Source organism: Pseudophryne corroboree, chromosome 3 (assembly GCF_028390025.1).
Source record: "Pseudophryne corroboree isolate aPseCor3 chromosome 3, aPseCor3.hap2, whole genome shotgun sequence".
In the NCBI taxonomy this organism is placed as follows: domain Eukaryota; kingdom Metazoa; phylum Chordata; class Amphibia; order Anura; family Myobatrachidae; genus Pseudophryne; species Pseudophryne corroboree.
Window position 1 is genome coordinate 247,122,216 of NC_086446.1, and position 19,920 is coordinate 247,142,135.

Sequence of the window (19,920 nt, forward strand, 5' to 3'; positions counted from 1 at the left end):
CGGTAGCACATTCATTTCCAGATGCGTTTGTTTATTAACTTACAAATTATCAGATCATTCGGACATGCTGGATGATCCTGCATGTCCGACAGACTAATACTTACTGGCCAGTCGCGACAATACACTGTACAATCACCTAGCTGATCATCGTCAGCTTGGCCACATAATTGTACAGTGTTTGGCCAGCATAAGTAAGCTACACAAGCCAATGCTATAGTTTCTGATTACACCACACTAGTGCTACTGCTAAGCAACTGTTTGAGTTTATTAAAAATGTATAATCAAAGTTTATATTTACTTATTTGCATATCACTACCCTCTATGTCCTATGTCTCACAGGTTCTAATATTGGTATATTACTTTAGTAACTACATTTTTTTTTTTTTTATATATATCTATATCTGGTGTATGATGCGTAAACCCAATGTTTGTCTCCATAATCATTTACCCGGCCCAGTGCGTGACTAACTGAAGAGCTATCAGATATTCATAATAAAACTTGTCAGGTTATGCATTTCATTAGACACACATTTTGTGAGCAAAGAGCAAATGACCCTCCAAGTTGGGAACACATTGCCCATTATGGATATGATTAATGGAAACATAAACCAGATGCTGAGGTGAGGCTACACTACACATTTTCATGAAATATTGGCAGACTATTTATAGTTTTTGCCTCCAAACATTTGCTCTAATTAGACAATGACCTAATTAGGCTGGTCACACAGCGGACACAGGGCCGTGCTTCCTGCTCTATTAACCTCTGGCGTCAAAGGCAGAAAGAGTTTCACTTCCAGGTCAAGAGGTTACAGAATGGAAATAATAATTGAGACCATGGATGAGAAATACAGTGAAGTAAAATTCGTCTCATTACACACAATCAAATCAGCCTCTTAATTTAATTGTCTACAGCTAAATGAAATTGGGGGGTCCAAAATGCTGGTTGTGTAATAACCAGGGCACAACTCTGGCAGTACACATTAATCATATTAAAATCTATGATATGTAATTCAGTGCCTTTCATGTACAAGAATACAGTGTTTAATCATATCATCAAGGTGTGTGACTACAAATCCCAGTATGTCTTGTATAAGACTTGTGCTTCCATAACAGCTAGAGTATCACAGGGTGCCTAAGAAAGATGGATATTGGTATGTTAACATAACATGATGGTATTTGTACTTCCAGAACACCTGGAGAGTCGCCTGTTTTCTAAGAGGAAGAGAAAGTGGAGAGAGGCAAAGTACCAACCAATCTGCTTCTAACACAATCTGTTCTAGCACAACCTGTAAAACAACTGTTAGAAGCCGATTGGTTGGCACTATGGGGGTCATTCAGAGTTGATCGCACGTATCAACTTTTTGCTGCTGCTGCGATCAATTAATCCCCGCCTATGGGGGAGTGTATTTTAGCATAGCAGGGCTGCGATCGCTTGTGCAGCCCTGCTATGCTTAAAATTTTTCCTGCAAAACAAGAACAGCCCTACAGCTACTTACCCTGTACGACGGATCCAGCGATGAAGGTCCCAGTCCTGACGTCAGACATCCGCCCTCCGTTCGCCTGGACACGCCTGGGTTCTTCTTACCACTCCCCGAAAACGGCTCCAACGGTGAGTATCTGCCCCGGAACGCCTCTCCGCTGTCAATCTTCTTCCGTCCAGCGCTGTGTCTTTTCTTCTCGCTAGGCTCCGTCTGTCGCCGGGCTCCGTCTGCATGCGCAGTTCTGACCCGTTCGCACCGCAGCAAACAACCGCTGCGTGCAAACGGGTCAGAATGACCTCCTTTGTCTCGCTCTCCAAGATTTGAGAAATCTCCCCCCATTGGTCAGCTATTTAAAACTAGACCCATACTGAAAGGCTGTACGCTCCTGTTTTCCTTTGTTCAAACACTTACAGCGTGTATCGGAGCTACAAAATAAAAAAAGTAGCATTCATTCCAGAGACATCCGTTTTAAGAGGCTGTACTGGAATCTCAGTGACCGCTCACAGAAAATCAAAATATTTTGCATGGAAAATACAGCCAAACACACTTATTTTCACTGTAGTGCAGCTGTTCAGGGTTGGAGTCAGACTTAAGGGTAGGCTACATTAGAGTGTGTAAGTGTGTAACAGCTGGGCCTCTGTGGCACCAGTCACACTTGTGGATCTGCTGTTTGATTATCCAACAGTCATAAGAGAAAGCCGGTACTGTAGTCTGTCCCGTACGTTTCTAATGACAGTGCCCTGCAGCCACTGGTTATATACCAGTGTAGTCCGAGCACAGTGTTCATATATGGCAACTGAAGTGAGGGTGGAGGCTGGAGGTGCTCTCAAAGGCTGAAGCTAGATTTGGGACGATTCCCTTCCCAATATTCTACAAAATATTTTTGTATCAGGAACTTGGTTTTGTATAAGGAACTTGGTTTTTTAGGGGACGTTCCGTCCCCTAAAAAACCAAGTGTCACCATCATGTTAAGTAAAATTTATCCGTTGTGTGGTAAGGGAGTCTTGCCAATACTGGATAATAATACTGCGAGAATACATCCTCACCCCTCATAAAACATACCTGTGTGTATATACTGAATATGTGGCTCTGCACTTCATCCATTGAGTCCATCCCATAGGCCACCGTCCCCAGATGAAGACGTTTAAAAACCATTTCATTCTGTGTCAGGGTCCCTAAGGGGTAAAAACAAAAATAAAAAAGAAGAATGTGCCTCAATAAGACATTACTGCTATTTCATGTAACCCAAGTAGATTAAATGCTTCAAACAGGAATAGTTCCCTCTACACAAAGACAGATGAAAATGCAAAACCATAAAGTACAAAAAAAAAAAAAAGTTAACCACCGAAGGTAACAATTAAGTCCACTTCATGTGCTGGTATCTCTGACAATGGTTCTGTTGCCTTTCCATTCAGTGCTTGACACCCCTTGGTAAAGGCATATTACACCATGGGGGTTATCCTCCTGGTTACATCCTAGCTGACTGGGATGGTCAGCAATCTGGGAACAATAGCTAGACCTGATAAGCAGGGTTTCTAGCTGTCAGCTATTTGTGCTATAGCTATGTAGAAGCAGAAAAAAAAGAAAAGCTTAATCCAAAACCAGAAGTATAATATTGTATTTAATATACCTGTCAACATTCTTTAGAGGCAAGTTGGTACTTCTGCCCCCTCCTTCGAACAGGGTGTGGGGCATTGGCAGAAGGGGGCATGGCTGGTGGGAATGACACGATTGTGATGGGCATGCCTCCCGTTTTCATTACTGTGGCGGCATGCCCAGCGCCCTGTGAGCTGCTGTCCATGCCCCCCAGCCCCTCTCTCCTGGTTAACAGACGCTGTGCACATGCGTACAGTATCTATTCACCACTGCTCTGAGTGACATGGGGCCTCCCAACTCCCCCCCCCCCCCCACACCCACCGCGCGGCACTGTGGCCCGCAGGTGGGACAGCTGGCCAGTTCCTAAATAAAAATGGGACTGTCCCGCAAAAATCAGGACCCTTGGGAGGTATGTATTTAATAATTTTATTTATATAGCACTTTTCTAAAGCATGACTCAATATTGCTTTACAAAAACATAACACAGAGGTTTAGTATTACAGAAATAAGAAAACAATGGGCACACAGAACATAATGCAGGGTAGGTGCAGCCATTTTGGGTAATAAACTCCAGAGGTTATATATCCCACCCATGAATGGAACCAGACAAGGAAGCCATTTTGGACAATCCACAAAGGTTACCCTGGCATGGAATAGCCAACACATAGAAGAGATGACACCAAATGGGGAAGTTACAGTGTACTAAACCTAGAAGCAGAGCCCTTACATAATCAACAGATCAATGTATTTTTCATTCTACCAACAAGTGTACCAGACGAGGCAGCCATTTTGGGTGCAATACTAAAGGTGACCGTGTGTGAGATAAGCCATACAAGGTACTAAGACATAGGGGAATATTCAATTACCCACACTGATTGTCGAGTGTAAAAGTATCGGCAGGGGGGCTATCTGATTAGCCCCGATTAGCTGGCGCGTGGCGCGGCTTTACAGGGATTTGTTTCAGAAAACGGGGCTGTTTCTACCGAAAACACACAGGTTTCGATGAACGTGCGTGTTTTCCAGTGAAAAGGATGTTTTTTTCTGGCCTGAAGCTTCATCGGCAGAAATTGAATATCCCCCATATACTGGTAACTGAAACATGTGTAATATGATACGCACTGCAGGAACAGATCCACGTGTTGTTCATCCTGCCTAGGAAGAAAATCTTTAGTATTAGGTGGAGTTATTCTAATTCAACTTTGCACTTTATGTTTCTAACAAAAGAAACCTAATTTATATAGTTTATTATTTAGACTAGTGTATTTTCATTAACTGCAGGGGTTATTATTATTGGCGACTATAAAATCTCACCACAGATAAAAAAAAAAAAAAAAAATGAATGGAACAGTAAATAGTTTAGTTAAAAAAAAAAAGACTCATGTTTTTCTAATTAAATACATGGTTATATTCAGCTACACATTTAAAAGTGGTTTCCTCTGTAATTAAATTAGATTCCAACATCTATTCTTACAGGCCTCAGGTCCTTATTAATGTTAGGTTTCCTTTTATTATTGATGTCTGGACCATTTTCTCATATGTGAGTATTATCTTTTAGTTGGATCACCCCCACCCCCTCCTCCACTTGATAAGAAGGCACCTCAAGAATATGTTAGAGGTGAGGTGTTTTGTTTGCAAGTACATTTTTTGTTTTGTGCACCTTTCTGCACTTTAAACACCATTTCCAACATTCCACAAACACTTATTGTTTCAGGCGGTTATCATCTCTTGGCAGAGAAAACAGGCAGACACGTTATGGGCTGCGGTTCCTACCAGTTTTGTCTGTCAATAAGTAGGAGATTCGTCCCAACTGCTCTGGGATTGTACTGGATCGGACCACTGTTCCGGGGATCTTGGGGTCCCTACGGATCATCCAACTGTAAACAATTTTCCCCATGTCCAGATTCACCCGCAAGCTGCAAAAACATAGTACATGTCGTATTAGGGGATACTTATGTTATTGAACTGGGTTTAAAAACTTTGTGGAAATCTTTAAATAATTTCAGGCATTTATGAGTCTCCCTCTCATACTGTATATCCCCATCCTGCAGGGAACTCTGCTATTCTTGTAGCGAAGCCCCACCGGACAGAACACAAACAGGCACAAAAACAGAGAAACAACTTAATTCCTGTAGCACTTAGATTAAGTCCTCTTTTAACAGAACTTGAACAGTACACATTAAAAAATAGGATTTTAATACCTACCGGTAAATCCTTTTCTCCTAGTCCGTAGAGGATACTGGGGACTCCAAAAGGACCATGGGGTATAGACGGGATCCGCAGGAGGCATGGGCACACTAAAAGACTTTGACTGGGTGTGAACTGGCTCCTCCCTTTATGCCCCTCCTCCAGACCTCAGTTATAGGAACTGTGTCCAGGGGAGACGGACATTTCGAGGAAAAGGATTTTTGTTAAACTGAGGGTGAGATACATACCAGCTGACACCACAACACACCGTACAACTGGATCAGCAGGAATACCAGATAACAGTATGAACGAAAAAAACAGCAACAAGCTGAACATAACAGATACACAACCATTGTGTAACCGAAAACAACAACCAACAATACAACTGCAAGTAACAGTCCGCACTGGGATGGGCGCCCAGCATCCTCTACGGACTAGGAGAAAAGAGGATTTTGGTACTTACCGATAAATCCATTTCTCTGAATCCTCTAGGGGACACTGGAGTCCTATACAGTAGGGGTGTGAAGCTTGCAACCGGATGTGTGGCACAATCTAAAATTAGCATTGTCTGCACAGCCGGCTCCTCCCCCTTCCCATCCCTCCTCCCTCAGTTTGAAAAATGTGACTGAGAGAATAGGACATGACACTATAGCACATGGCGAGGAACCGAACTGTACAACATATCAAACAGCGGCCAAGAACTCTTAACCGAATAACTAACGCTGTTTGTACGAACTGTTTAAAACAAGAACTTTGAACACAGCAGGTTGACAGCACTGAGGCGGGCGTCCAGTGTCCCCTAGAGGATTCAGAGAAATGGATTTATCGGTAAGTACCAAAATCCTCTTTTCTCTTTCATCCACTAGGGGACACTGGAGTCCTATACAGTAGGGGACGTCCCAAAGTTATCCCCAAGGGAGGGAGTGCTGTCGGTGGCCTGCAAAACCAAACGTCCGAACTTAGATTATCCGGACGCAAAAGTATCAAACTTGTAAAATTTTGCGAACGTGTGGGCTGAAGACCACGTCGCCGCTCTGCAAAGTTGAGTAGTGGAAGAACCCCTGGCAGCCGCCCACGAGGCACCCACTGATCAGGTAGCATGAGCACCCATCTGAACCGGAACCTGTTTACCACAGGAAACATAAGCTTGCCGAATGGCAAGTCTAATCCATCTAGACAAAGCCTGCTTAGATGCAGGCCAACCCTTCTTTGGCCCCTCATAAAGAACAAACAAATGGTCTGACTTTCTGAAGGACGACGTAACCTGTACGTATACCTGTAAAACTCGAACAACATCCAATGACACGTCCTCATCTGTGAGCCCCTGGAAGGATGGGACCACTATTGGCTGGTTTACGTGAAACCCCGAAACTACCTTCGGAAGGAAGTCTGCTCTTGTACGGAGTTCCGCCCGATCCTCATGAAACACTAAGAAGGGACTCTTACAGGATAAGGCTCCCAACTCAGAAACCCGCCTAGCCGAAGCCAAGGCAAGTAATAACGTGACCTTCCAAGAGAGATATTTCAGGTCTGTTCTTGTCAACGGCTCAAAAGTCGGTGACTTCAAATATTCTAACACCAAATTTAAGTCCCATGGTGCCGTGGGAGGACGAAAAGGGGGTTGAATCCTCAGAACCCCTTGTAAAAAGGTTTGAATCTCTGGCAAGGATGTTAACTGCTGGTGAAAAAGGATGGAGAGAGCCGAAATCTGAACCTTCAGAGAGCCCAGTCTGAGCCCTCCCTCTAGACCGGCCTGAAGGAAAAGGAGAAGTCGAGATAAGTGGAAGTTCATGGAATTCCATCCCCGTTCCTGACACCAAGCCATGTATCGTCTCCAAATCCTGTAGTAGTGTCTGGCTGTGACTGGTTTCCTAGCGGCAATCATTGTAGGAATGGCCGTTCGTGGAATCCCTCTGTTTCTTAAGATCCGGGTTTCAATAGCCACGCCGTCAAACGCAGCCTGTTCAGGTCGGGGTGTAGGAACGGTCCATGAGATAGCAGGTCCACTCTCTGAGGTAACCTCCAAGGATCTTCCGCAAGTAACCCCCGCAGGTCTGAGTACCAACTCCTGCGGGGCCAATCTGGTGCGATTAGAATTGCCCACACTCGTTCCCGCTTCACCCGTTTCAGAACCTTGGGTATGAGTGGGAATGGTGGAAATATGTAAACCCTCCTGTATCACCAAGGAAGTGTTAATGCGTCCACTCCTTCTGCTGCTGGATCTCGAGTCCTTGACACATATCTGGGCAGCTGATGGTTTTGTCGAGACGCCATTAGGTCCACCTGAGGCAGACCCCATCTTCTCACAACCATGTCGAAAATCCGTGGATGTAGGCACCACTCTCCCGGATGCATGTCCTGGCGACTGAGGTAATCTGCTTCTCAGTTCTCCACACCTGGAATGAACACTGCCGAGAGAATGATGTCTCAGCTTCCTTTAACGCCATCCTGCTCTTTGTTCCTCCTTGACGGTTTATGTAAGCCGTCGTCGTGACATTGTCTGACTGAATCCAGATTTGTTGATTCATGACTAGGTCTTCCGCTAAGAGAAGTGCATTGTAAACTGCTCTTAGTTCGAGGATATTTATGGGTAGTCTGCTCTCCTGTAACGTCCACCGTCCCTGAAACTGAAGGTCCTCTAGGACGGCTCCCCAACCTCTGAGACTGGCGTCCGTTGTCAGGATCCTCCAATCCCAAATGCAGAATCTCTTCCCGGCTGCGAGATTCTTGTGTAACGACCACCATATCAAGGAGACTCTTACTTGCGGTTGAAGTCGGATTCTCCGAAGGAGAAGCCGGTGCGACCCTGCTCCTTGAGCAATGAGGTTTATCTAGAATGGTCGGGAATGAAGTCTGCCGTATTGAAGAGCTTCGAACGACGCCACCATCTTCCCGAGAAGTTGCACACAGAGGTGCAGAGAAACAGTTTGCATCCTCAGTACCTGGGCCACCAATCTTTGTAGGTCCTGGACCTTGTTCTCTGGTAGGAACACCCGTAATAGTACCGTGTCCAAGATGAGACAGAGGAATTGAATCCGTTGAGTCGGTATGAGGTTGGACTTTTGGAAATTGACAATCCACCCATGTTGAATAAGAAACTGATGGGATGTCTGAACATCCTTGAGCAGTCGATTCTGAGATGGTGCCTTGATCAGTAAATCGTCCAGATAAGGTATAATCGTGACCCCCAACAGTCTCAGTCCTGCCACCATGATTGCCATGATCTTCGTGAAAATTCTGGGGGCTGATGATAGACCGAACGGCAAGGCCTTGAATTGGTAGTGATCCGCCACCAGTGCGAATCTTAAGTAAGCCTGGTGAGGAGTCCAGATTGGAATATGCAGATATGCATCCTTTATGTCCATGGAAACCATGAACTCGCCCTGTTCTAAGCCTGCAATGACTGATTGGGTTGATTCCATCTTGAATTTGTAGACCCTTAAAAACTGGTTGAAAACTTTTAAATTGAGTATTGGTCTGACCGTCCCATCTGGCTTTGGCACGACAAAAAGATTGGAATAGAACCCCGTACCTCTCTGAGAAGTGGGAACCGGAATAATGACCTCTGACTGTAGCAATTTTAGAATTGCTGCCCGTAGTGCCCTTGCTTTTTGAGGGCACTGCGGTACTCCTGTTGTAAAAAACTGACTGTGATGCCTTTGCTGAAATTCCAGTTTGTATCCCTGAGAGATTAAGTTGTTCACCCAAAGTTCTGGTGAGTTCTTGTCCCAGATGTCCTGAAAACCTTCCAGACGGCCGCCCACCACGGGGGACCCCAGGTGAGCTGGGAGGCCGTCATGCCACGGTCTTGTCAGCAGGTTTATCCTGCTTTCTGGTTGCTGCTTGTGAGCGGCCTCTACCTCTGCCCCCATGTGCTTGTGTGCCGAAACCCCTTCCTCGGGCTCGAAAGGACTGTGATCTAAATGAAGTAAATGCTGGTCCCGAATAACCTCTCCTAGTTTGTGGAGCGGTTCTCGTATAAGGAGTAGGCAGAAAAGTGGACTTCCCCGCTGTAGCCTGCGAAATCCACTTGTCCAACTCTGGTCCGAACAGCATTTCACCCCCAAAGGGGATGGATTCAACTGCCTTCTTGGAGTCAGAGTCTCCTTGCAATTCTCTGAGCCATAAAATTCTTCTAGCTGATATGGCCGATGCAGATATGCGCAATGCTATTCTGCTAATATCCTTAGAAGCTTGACACAAGTATGAAGCAGATTCTTGAATGTGTTCCGCCAGTTGGGTAATTTCTTCTAAGCTATTGTCCTCCTCAATAGCTTGTACAATACGTCCAGACCATGCACCCATGGTAAGTTGACCCAAGCACAGACGATCGCAGGTCTCTGCGCTGCACAAACTGCTACAAAAATTTACTTTAACACTGAGTCAACCTTACGGTCTGACGCATCCTTTAAAGTAGTTACGTTAGGAATTGGTAAGATTGTCTTCTTTGACAACCTTCCAAGGGAAGCATCCACTACCGGCGGATTCTCCCACTTGTCCATTACACCCTTGGGTAGGGGATAAGTAACCTGAAAACGTTTCGGAAATTGAAAGCGTTTGTCAGGTTGTTTCCAAGCCTCCTCCATCTGAGACTGGAGGGATTTAGGAATGGGAAACACTGCTGAACGCGCCTTTTGGGATTCGAACAAATCGAAATCTTCCGGCTCCCGTATTTCCTCTACCTTAAAGTTTAGGATCTCCTTTACCGCGTCAATTAAGGAGTCCAGACCAGAGATTGCCGTGTCCTCCTCTGGAAAATCGGCATCTAGGTTAGGTTCAATTAACTCACCTTCCTCCGTATCAAGAAGAAAACCCTCTTCCTCCTCTGATTCCGGTATAATAGGAAGCGTTCTTTTAACAGCCTTGCGCACACTCGTTTCTGCGTGTGCGGGCGGCGTTAACTTGATGAGAAATTCCTCCATCGTCTTTGAGAATCCCGCAGCCCATTCCAATTGCTGCTTGCGCGATTCTGCCATCTCCTTGGAGATTCTATTAGCAAGGTTGTCTTCCCATGCCTTAGCCAGAGCACTCCTCCCAGGTGGAGCGTCCTTGTCTAAGCAGGAGTCGCACACCCCGGAGCTGCCAACCCGCGTGCTCTTCTTGTCACACTTCGTACAAACATAACAGGTCTTTGAGGTCTTGGTTGCCTTAGACATGCTGTTTTTAAAACCCCTTACCGGGGTATTACGCAGCGCTTTCACCCTTTAAACTAGGAAGAGAAAGACTGGGAGATGACGGAAGCGAAGGTATTGGATCCGGCTGGAATTTTTTTACTAATCCTCTCTTATAGAGAAGGAGCAGGTCAAAATATTTTTACAGAAAAATAAATAAATAAATAAAAATAAATAAAAACACCAGCCGACTCGCAACCCCCACACCCCAACTGTAGAGCAGCTACGATGCTAGAGTTGGTATCCGCTTGCTTCCGGTTATTTTCTTCAGGATCTTTGACACAGAAGTCCTTTGAAAATATAAAGTGTAAAGTATGATTATTTTTCAGGAGATCCTCATATATATTTATTTTTACCAGCAGAGGGAACTGTTTAGCAGAATGTCCCTACTCCTATGAATGCCTGCACTATCCAAACAGTGCAGCAGGGGGAGCTGTTGTGTAATAAAACAACTTCACATCTATTCACTGGGGGGGGGGGGGGGGAAGGAGGGCCCTTCTTTACACAGACTGGCGCCATAATCTTACCGCCATCTTGCAATTAAGTATGGCCCCCACTAAGTGCTGGGACATTTACTTTCCTTTTACCCCCATTGTGTGAGGCCTCTTTTTCCTCCACATGCTGCAAACGTTATATTGTTTCATAACGCCGCGCGCTTGTTTAGCCGCGCGGCGTAGGTCTAATGAGGCTCCCTCTCCCTCCCGCTAGCTGGCGCGCGCCGTTTCCCCTGCTGACGCGCACCGAACCCGCTGCCCGATGCGTGCCGGGGCTGTATCCCGAAGCGGCGCCTGTGCACCGCTTCGTCCTCTGCTGTGCAGCGTGCCGCTCAGCCGTCTCTCCCTGCTCACAGGGAAGACACGCTGAGTCCCGCGCCGCACTTGGCTCCCGCGCTCCGGACGCCTCCTTTACCGTTATACATTGAGAGAGAGTGAGAGCCAGCAATAAGTAAGGATGAGAGAGAAAGAAAAAAAAAATATATGAGATATACATAAAAGACCCTAGCCTAAGCTACCTCTATTTAATACCAGTACTCACTATTAGAGGACTCTGGAGGATCTCCTGTGGAGAGATGCAGGTCCCTTCAATAGGGATCTTTGTCTCATCCAATAGTAAGTAGCCTTGTCTCCCTTTTATTAGGTGGACGCAGCTCACTTTTTTAAAGTTTTAGTCAGGAGCTCAGTGCTCCCACGTGCTGTACCTCCAGCACAATTTTTCAAACTGAGGGAAAAGGGATGTGAAGGGGGAGGAGCCGGCTGTGCAGACAATGCTAATTTTAGATTGTGCCACACCTCCGGTTGCAAGCTTCACACCTCTACTGTATAGGACTCCAGTGTCCCCTAGTGGATGAAAGAGAAAAGGATTTACCGGTAGGTATTAAAATCCTATTTTCTCTTACGTCCTAGAGGATGCTGGGGACTCCAAAAGGACCATGGAGTCTATACCAAAGCTCCAGACCGGGCGGGAGAGTGCGGATGACTCTGCAGCACCGATTGAGCAAACATGAGGTCCTCCTCAGCCAGGGTATCAAACTTACAGAACTTAGCAAAAGTGTATGAACCCGACCAAGTAGCTGCTCGGCAAAGTTGAAGTGCCGAGACCCCTCGGGCAGCCGCCCAAGATGAGCCCACCTTCCTGGTAGAATGGGCCTTTACTGACTTCGGCAATGGCAACCCAGCCGAAGAATGAGCGTGCTGAATCGTATTACAAATCCAGCGTGCAATAGTCTGCTTGGAAGCAGGATTTCCAATCTTGTTAAAAGCATACAGGACAAACAGAGCTTCCGTTTTCCTAACAAGAGCCGTTCTGGCGACATAAATTTTCAAAGCTCTTACGACATCAAGAGATTTTGGGACTGCCACAGCATCTGTAGCCACAGGTACCACAATAGGTTGATTTATGTGAAACGAAGAAACCACCTTTGGCAGAAATTGTTGACGAGTCCTCAATTCCGCTCTATTCACATGAAAAATCAAATATGGGCTCTTGTGAGACAAAGCCGCCAATTCTGACACTCGTCTGGCAGACGCCAAGGCCAAAAGCATGACCACTTTCCAAGTGAGAAACTTTAACTCAACCTTTCGCAAAGGTTCAAACCAGTGAGACATAAGAAACTGTAACACCACTTCAAGATCCCACGGTGCCACGGGTGGCACAAATGGATGGATATGCAGCACTCCCTTCACGAAAGTCTGAACCTCAGGAAGGGCGGCCAATTCATTTGAAAGAAAATAGATAAAGCCGAAATCTGCACTTTGATGGAACCCAATTTCAGGCCTGCATCCACGCCTGCCTGCAAAAAATGGAGGAAACGACCCAAGTGAAATTCCTCCGCAGGAGCGGTTTTGGTTTCACACCACAACACATATTTTCTCCAGATACGGTGATAATGTTTTGCCGTGACCTCCTTTCTAGCCTTAAGGAGAGTGGGGATGACTTCCCCGGGAATACCTTTACGAGCTAGGATTTGGCGTTCAACCTCCACGCCATCAAACGCAGCCGCGGTAAGTCCGGAAACACGCATGGCCCCTGCAGTAACAGGTCCTCTCTTAGAAGAAGCGGCCAAGGATGTTCTATGAGCAATTCCTGAAGATACGGATACCAGGCTCTCCGTGGCCAATCTGGAACGACGAGTATTGCCTGAACCCTTGTTCGTCTTATGATCCTCAGCACTCTTGGAATGAGAGGAAGCGGGGGGAACACATACACCGACTGAAACACCCACGGAGTTACCAGGGCATCCACTGCACTGGCTTGGGGGTCCCTTGACCTGGAACAATACCTCAGAAGCTTCTTGTTGAGGCGAGACGCCATCATGTCTATTTGAGGAATTCCCCAACGCCTTGTCACTTCTTCAAACACCTCTGGATGAAGGGCCCACTCTCCTGGATGGAGATTGTGCCTGCTGAGAAAGTCTGCTTCCCAGTTGTCCATGCCCGGAAGGAAAACTTGCTGACAGAGCGCTCACGTGCTGTTCCGCCCAGTGGAGAACTCTTGTGGCCTCCGCCATTGCCGCCCTGCTCTTTGTTCTGCCCTGGCGGTTTACGTACGCCACCGCTATGTTATGTTGTCCGACTGGATCAGGACAGGTAGACCTTGAAGAAGGTTCTTCGCTTGCAGAAGGCCGTTGTAAATGGCTCTGAACTCCAGAACATTTATGTGGAGACAAGATTCCTGGCTTGACCATTATCCCTGGAAACGTCTTCCTTGTGTGACTGCACCCCAGCCTCGGAGACTTGCATCTGTGGTCAGCAGGACCCAATCCTCGATTCCGAATCTGCGTCCCTCTAGAAGGTGAGAACTTTGCAGCCACCACAGGAGAGAAATTCTGGTCCTGGAAGATAGACTTATTTTCCGGTGCATGTGCAGGTGAGACCCGGACCATTTGTTCAGCAGATCCCACTGAAACACCCGGGCATGAAACCTGCCAAACGGAATGGCTTCGTAAGCCGCAACCATCTTCCCTAGCACTCGAGTGCATTGATGAATCGACACTCTTGCCAGTCTCAGAATCTCCTTGACCATGGTCTGGATTTCCAGAGCTTTTTCCGCCCGAAGAAACACTCTCCGTAGTTCCATGTCTAGGATCATGCCCAAGAAGGGCAGCCGAGTTGTCGGAATGATCTGAGACTTTGGCAAATTTAGAATCCAACCATGATGTTGCAGAACCGTCAGGGAGAGTTCCACATTTCTTAGCAACTGCTCTTTTGATCTCGCCTTTATCAGGAGATCGTCCAAGTACGGGATAATTGTGACACCCTGCTTGCGTAGGAGTACCATCATTTCCGCCATTACCTTGGTGAAGACCCTCGGGGCCGTGGAAAACCCAAACGGCAACGTCTGAAATTGGTAATGACAATCCTGCACTGCAAATCTTAGGAAGGCCTGATGAAGAGGATATATCGGGACGTGTAAGTAGGCATCCTTTATGTCGACTGACGCCATAAAATCTACCCCTTCTAGGCTGGAGATCACAGCTCGAAGAGATTCCATCTTGAACTTGAAAGTTTTCAAGTATGAATTGAGGGATTTTAGGTTCAGAATCGGTCTGAACGAACCGTCCGGCTTCGGCACGACAAAGAGGCTCGAATAGAACCCTTCCCCCCGTTGGGATGGGGGACCCGGGACAATGACCCTCTGTTGACACAGCTTTTGTATCGCAGCATTTACTACTTCTCTTTCTGGAAGAGAAACTGGCAAGGCCGATCTGAAGATTCGGAGACGGCCCCCCATCGATACGGACTCCCGTAGGGGAGCCCCAGCGTCATGCGGTGGACTTGGCAGAGGCGGGGGAGGACTTTTGGTCCTGGGCGCCTGACACAGCAGGCGACCTTTTTCCCCTTCCTCTTCCTTTTGAAGTGAGGAAGGACGAGCCCCTTCCTTTTTTGTATTTATTAAGCCGAAAGGACTGCGTCTGATAATGGGGCGCCTTATTCTGTTGTGCGGGAACATAAGGAAGAAAAGATGACTTACCCGCAGTAGCGGTAGACACCAGGTCAGCAAGGCTGTCACCAAACAAGACCCTACCTTTAAAAGGGAGAGCTTCCATAGCTTTCTTGGAGTCAGCATCAGCATTCCATTGATGAATCCACAGCGCCCTCCTGGCCGAGACCGCCATGGTATTGGCCCTTGATCCCAAGAGGCCAATATCCCTCGCCGCATCCTTTAGGTAAGCTGCAGCTTCCCTGATATAACCAAGAGTCAAAAGAATGTTATCCTTATCAAGGGTATCCATGTCAGATGCCAAATTATCAGCCCAGTTAGCAATAGCACTACTCACCCACGCCGACGCCACGGCAGGCCTGAGGAGTGCACCCGTAGTGACATAAATGGCTTTTAATGTCGTTTCCTGCTTGCGATCCGCAGGATCCTTGAGGGCAGCTATGTCAGGAGACGGAAGCGCCACCTTTTTGGACAGTCGGGACAGAGCCTTGTCCACATTGGGAGACGACTCCCATTTCTCCCTGTCGTCAGAGGGGAAAGGATATGCCTTAAAAATTCTCTTGGGAATCTGCCACCTTTTGTCAGGCGACTCCCAAGCCTTTTCACAAAGAGCGTTCAGTTCATGAGAGGGGGGAAACTTCACCTCAGGCTTTTTCCCTTTAAATAAACAAACCCTTGTATCTGGAACAGGAGGTTCCTCAGAAATATGTAAAACATCTTTAATAGCCACAATCATGTACTGAATACTCTTTACCAATTTTGGATGTAAAGTGGCTTCACTAAAGTCGACACTGGAATCAGAGTCCGTGTCAGTATCCGTATCTGCCATCTGCGTAAAGGAACGTTTCTGTGACCCTGAGGGGGCCTGTACCAGAGACAAGGCGTACTCCATGGATTTTCTCCACGTTTGTGTCTGAGAATCAGATTTATCCAGCCTCTTAGATAATAACGCCACATTTGCATTCAGTATACTCAACATATTCACCCACTCAGCAGTCGGCTGTGCCGACAAAACCACTCCCAAATCCTTCTCTGCGCCCCCAGTAACTTCCTCCGGGGAGGAGCACTCAGCCTCAGACATGTTGACACACGGTACCGACACACACACTCTCACACTGGCTTAAGGGGACAGATCCACAGGGAAGCCTGTAGAGAGAACACAGAGGGAGTATGCCAGCTCACACCCCAGCGCCCATATACTACTAAAACAATAATATATGCTAAATTGCGCTGTATTATATAGCACCAATTCGACTGTGCCCCCCTCCCCCCCCCCCCCCCCCCCCAACCGTTTTGCTCCCAGTACTTGAAAGGAGAGTGGAGGTCCGGGCCAGCGTCTCTGCATGCACTGTGAAGAGATAAAATGGCGCTGGTAAGCTGTGCGGCTAAGCCCCGCCCCTTCCCGGGGCGCTGTAGTCCCGCTTAAATTTAAATCTTTATATTGGCGGGGGATTCATACTTAGTGCCCCAGCACCCAAATATGCCGATTTTGCCAGTCTTAACAACCTTAGTAACTTGCTGCCCAGGGCGCTCCCCCCCCCCCCCCCCCAGCGCCCTGCACCCTGTGAGTGGCGTTGGTGTGTGGGAGCATGGTGCATAGCGCGACCGCTGCGCTGTACCTCCGTTTCTAAAGTCTTCTGCCGCCACTGAAGTCTTTTGCCTTCTGCATACTCACCCGGCTTCTGGCTTCTGTGAGGGGGTTGACGGTGCGGCTCCGGGAACAAGCAGCTAGGCGCACCAAGTGATCGAACCTTCTGGAGCTAATGGTGTCCAGTAGCCTAAGAAGCAGAGCCCTTAACTCAGCAGAAGTAGGTCTGACTTCTCTCCCCTCAGTCCCACGAAGCAGAGAGCCTGTAGCCAGCAGGTCTCTCTGAAAATAAAAAACCTAACAAAGTCTTTTCCAGAGAAACTCAGTAGAGCTCCCCTAGTGTGTGTCCAGTCTCTCCTGGGCACAGAATCTAACTGAGGTCTGGAGGAGGGGCATAGAGGGAGGAACCAGTTCACACCCAGTCAAAGTCTTTTAGTGTGCCCATGTCTCCTGCGGATCCTGTCTATACCCCACGGTCCTTTTGGAGTCCCCAGCATCCTCTAGGACGTGAGAGAAATAATTTCATTTGAAATAAACATTAACATTTTCAATGTGAAGGTGTGTACACACGGTGAGATAAATCTGTAACATGTTGACTATATAGTCAAAATCTTATGAAAAGTTAGTGCATGTCTCAAGGTGTTAGGCAGTTTGCGATACAGATTCGATCCCGATGCGCGATCCCGTGGGGTCGGTATCGTAAGGCTAGATAGACTGTGCAGGCAAGTCAATATTGACTATCCAGTGTACTATCTAGTACAAAGTATAGTCAAAATTGGCACTTAGTCAAAATCAATCAGACATAGACAAAATCTCAAGTACAGATAGTCAAAATCTGTGCTATCTGTGCTCTGGGGGAGTTCAAGGGAAATCGCATAGTCAAAATTGGACTTAGCAAGGATCTCACCGTGTGTACACACCTTTAACCAGGATACGTAGTTAAGAATTCTCAATTCCAGGATAAATATCTTGTAAGCTTTCCAAAGCTGTGATGCTTGAACCTAGCTGTGCAGAATGCAAATCATCAAACTTGGTTCCCATTTATTGAAAGATGTGACCAATTAACAAGGCTTAGTGGAAAATAAAATGGGGAACAATGCAGTAAACAAGGAAAATAAAAAAAAGATAAAATATGAGATACAAAGAAACAAATAAAAGAACTGTTTGATCTAACAGTCACACCACTAGAATGACTTCCGCTAGCCTTAACTGAAGAGAATTGGCAACAACAAAAAAAAGAAAAAGGGAGTGCTCTTAGAAGCTGGAGGTGTTGGAAAACAAAGTTTGAGTTAAACAATAAAATATAATGCAAATGAATAATAATGATCATAATTATATTTATTAACAAACGATCATCCATCATATACACTACGGGGGTAATTCCAAGTTGATCGCAGCAGGAATTTTGTTAGCAGTTGGGCAAAACCATGTGCACTGCAGGGGAGGCAGATATAACATGTGCAGAGAGAGTTAGATTTGGGTGGGGTGTGTTCAATCTGCAATCTAATTTGCAGTGTAAAAATAAAGCAGCCAGTATTTACCCTGCACAGAAACAAAATAACCCACCCAAATCTAACTCTTGCAGTGCACATGGTTTTGCCCAACTGCTAACAAAATTCCTGCTGCGATCAACTTGGAATTACCCCCTAAATCAGTACATATACTATCCCTGAAAACATAAAAATAATAAAATAGTAACCATCATCAGCATACTTTATAGTATCAGACCTCATACATATATTTTAGTACCATCTGAAAGGCACATCTTGTCTCACCTTATAGGAATAATATTGGAGAAGAGGAGTAGGAAACGGATGATCTGCAGATACCAGCGACCAGCAAAATGCTGAAGAGCCACCATAACTAGGGATACGACCAGCAAAGCAGTGAATAATATTTTGGTCAGACAGTTCACTTCCAGGTCAAAGAGCCCTATCTGTAGTACAGTGTAAAGAGAAGAGATAGTAACAGAGTGACTTGCAGGACTCATTTACACTGCACCCTGTACAGATTTTCCATGCAACCAGTAACAGTTTTTCAGTAAAGTGTATAACAAGTATTATGTAGCATGGGCATGTTAATAACATCATTAGAATTGCAAATCCACAAATTGGAGGGGAATCTTCTAACATTTGAAACAGGTGTATGTGAATGTTACAACATGCAGGCATTATCATTATAAAGAACACTATATTAGCAAGCTGAATAATATACATGACAAATTATATGGTAATATTAAACAGTATACTTTATCTTTTATAGGTCCCATGCGGACAGTTTAGATTATTGTGGTAACGGATTTTTAAAATGGTTAACACTCCATTCCAGTGTAGCCTTACTACCTCACAGTAAGAGACTAACTAAGCACTAAGATCCAAAGGGGTGGCTGTAAGGCCAATCAGGCAGCAGGTTTAGGGGGAAATGTACTTGCAAGCTTCAGCTTCTTGGCATGTTTACACAGGGAGTCCAAAGCAACTTTGTGTTCAATCTCTAATTCACAAATCTTTTCAGACCTGATAATTACCCAAAATGTTTAGCTCCACAAGCACATATACAGGTTGTGTGTATATTCATTATTTACATCAATAGTCAGGGCTTTTTACTCTTAAACTGTGTGTGTATAAAAACAAGAAATCACAACAGTCTTAAACGCTTGCAATCTGCTTAATTTGTAAAATAATATTTTTCCAAATATTACTGCAAAACTGGCAATTTTGTGCACCACTCATCAGATGTTCCTATGGCACATTTTCCTGTAGAACACATGGAGCATATGTCTGTCCATGAAACAGACAGAATTTTCCTTTAGTGCATGACTCTGCTTTCTGCCAAGCCCACTCCATAATGATGATCTCACAGCTGTGTTCCTGGCCACCCAAGCAGTGTTTCTCTTGAGTCAACGTGCCATACTCATCAGAGACGTGGATGTGTAAGAGATGCTGTGTTAATATACATTTTGAATGGCACAGTGTAGAAGAACTGATAAAAGCATAAAGGACTGTATATGCTATTATACTAGCTCATCTGCACAAAGCCTCAGAACAATATATGGCTAATGATAGAGCCTTATATCAAGGGGTTAATCTTTCCACTTACACATTCATACAGACTGCACTTTGCTGTATTCAGCTACACTTTTAAAAAAACCTCATCAGATAGACTCAACGGGGTAAATTTATTAAAGCTTCTAAAACAGAGAATTGGTGATGTTGCAATAGCAACCAATCAGATGCAGTCTATCATTTCTCTACTGCCTTTTAGACAATGATAGACAGATAAATTTACCCCAGCGTGTCTGTCTACGACAGTTTTGTTCTGACGACGTCTATACCAGTACCTTGCTGCGAGGATTTGAGGTGTTCATCACGCTGCGCTGCTCTCGGCCAGTATACAGAACCACCCCAACCACCGTGCCTGGAACAAATAATATAAGTCAGAGAACCCTGGAAACCAGCATTAA

The 19,920-nt window shown here is 45.9% G+C and overlaps 1 protein-coding gene across 2 annotated transcripts in view; it reads right to left on the reverse strand.

Moving 5' to 3' along the window:
* ATP9A (ATPase phospholipid transporting 9A (putative)) overlaps positions 1–19,920 on the reverse strand; it is a 366,971-nt gene that overhangs the window by 123,111 nt on the left and 223,940 nt on the right. For both annotated transcript variants that reach the window (XM_063958977.1, XM_063958978.1), the window contains 4 exons: positions 19,798–19,874; positions 18,236–18,396; positions 4,848–4,990; positions 2,544–2,656 (listed from right to left, as the gene is read on the reverse strand). In XM_063958977.1, the coding sequence (XP_063815047.1) occupies positions 2,544–2,656; positions 4,848–4,990; positions 18,236–18,396; positions 19,798–19,874 (494 nt within the window). The remainder of the gene's footprint in view (positions 1–2,543; positions 2,657–4,847; positions 4,991–18,235; positions 18,397–19,797; positions 19,875–19,920) is intronic.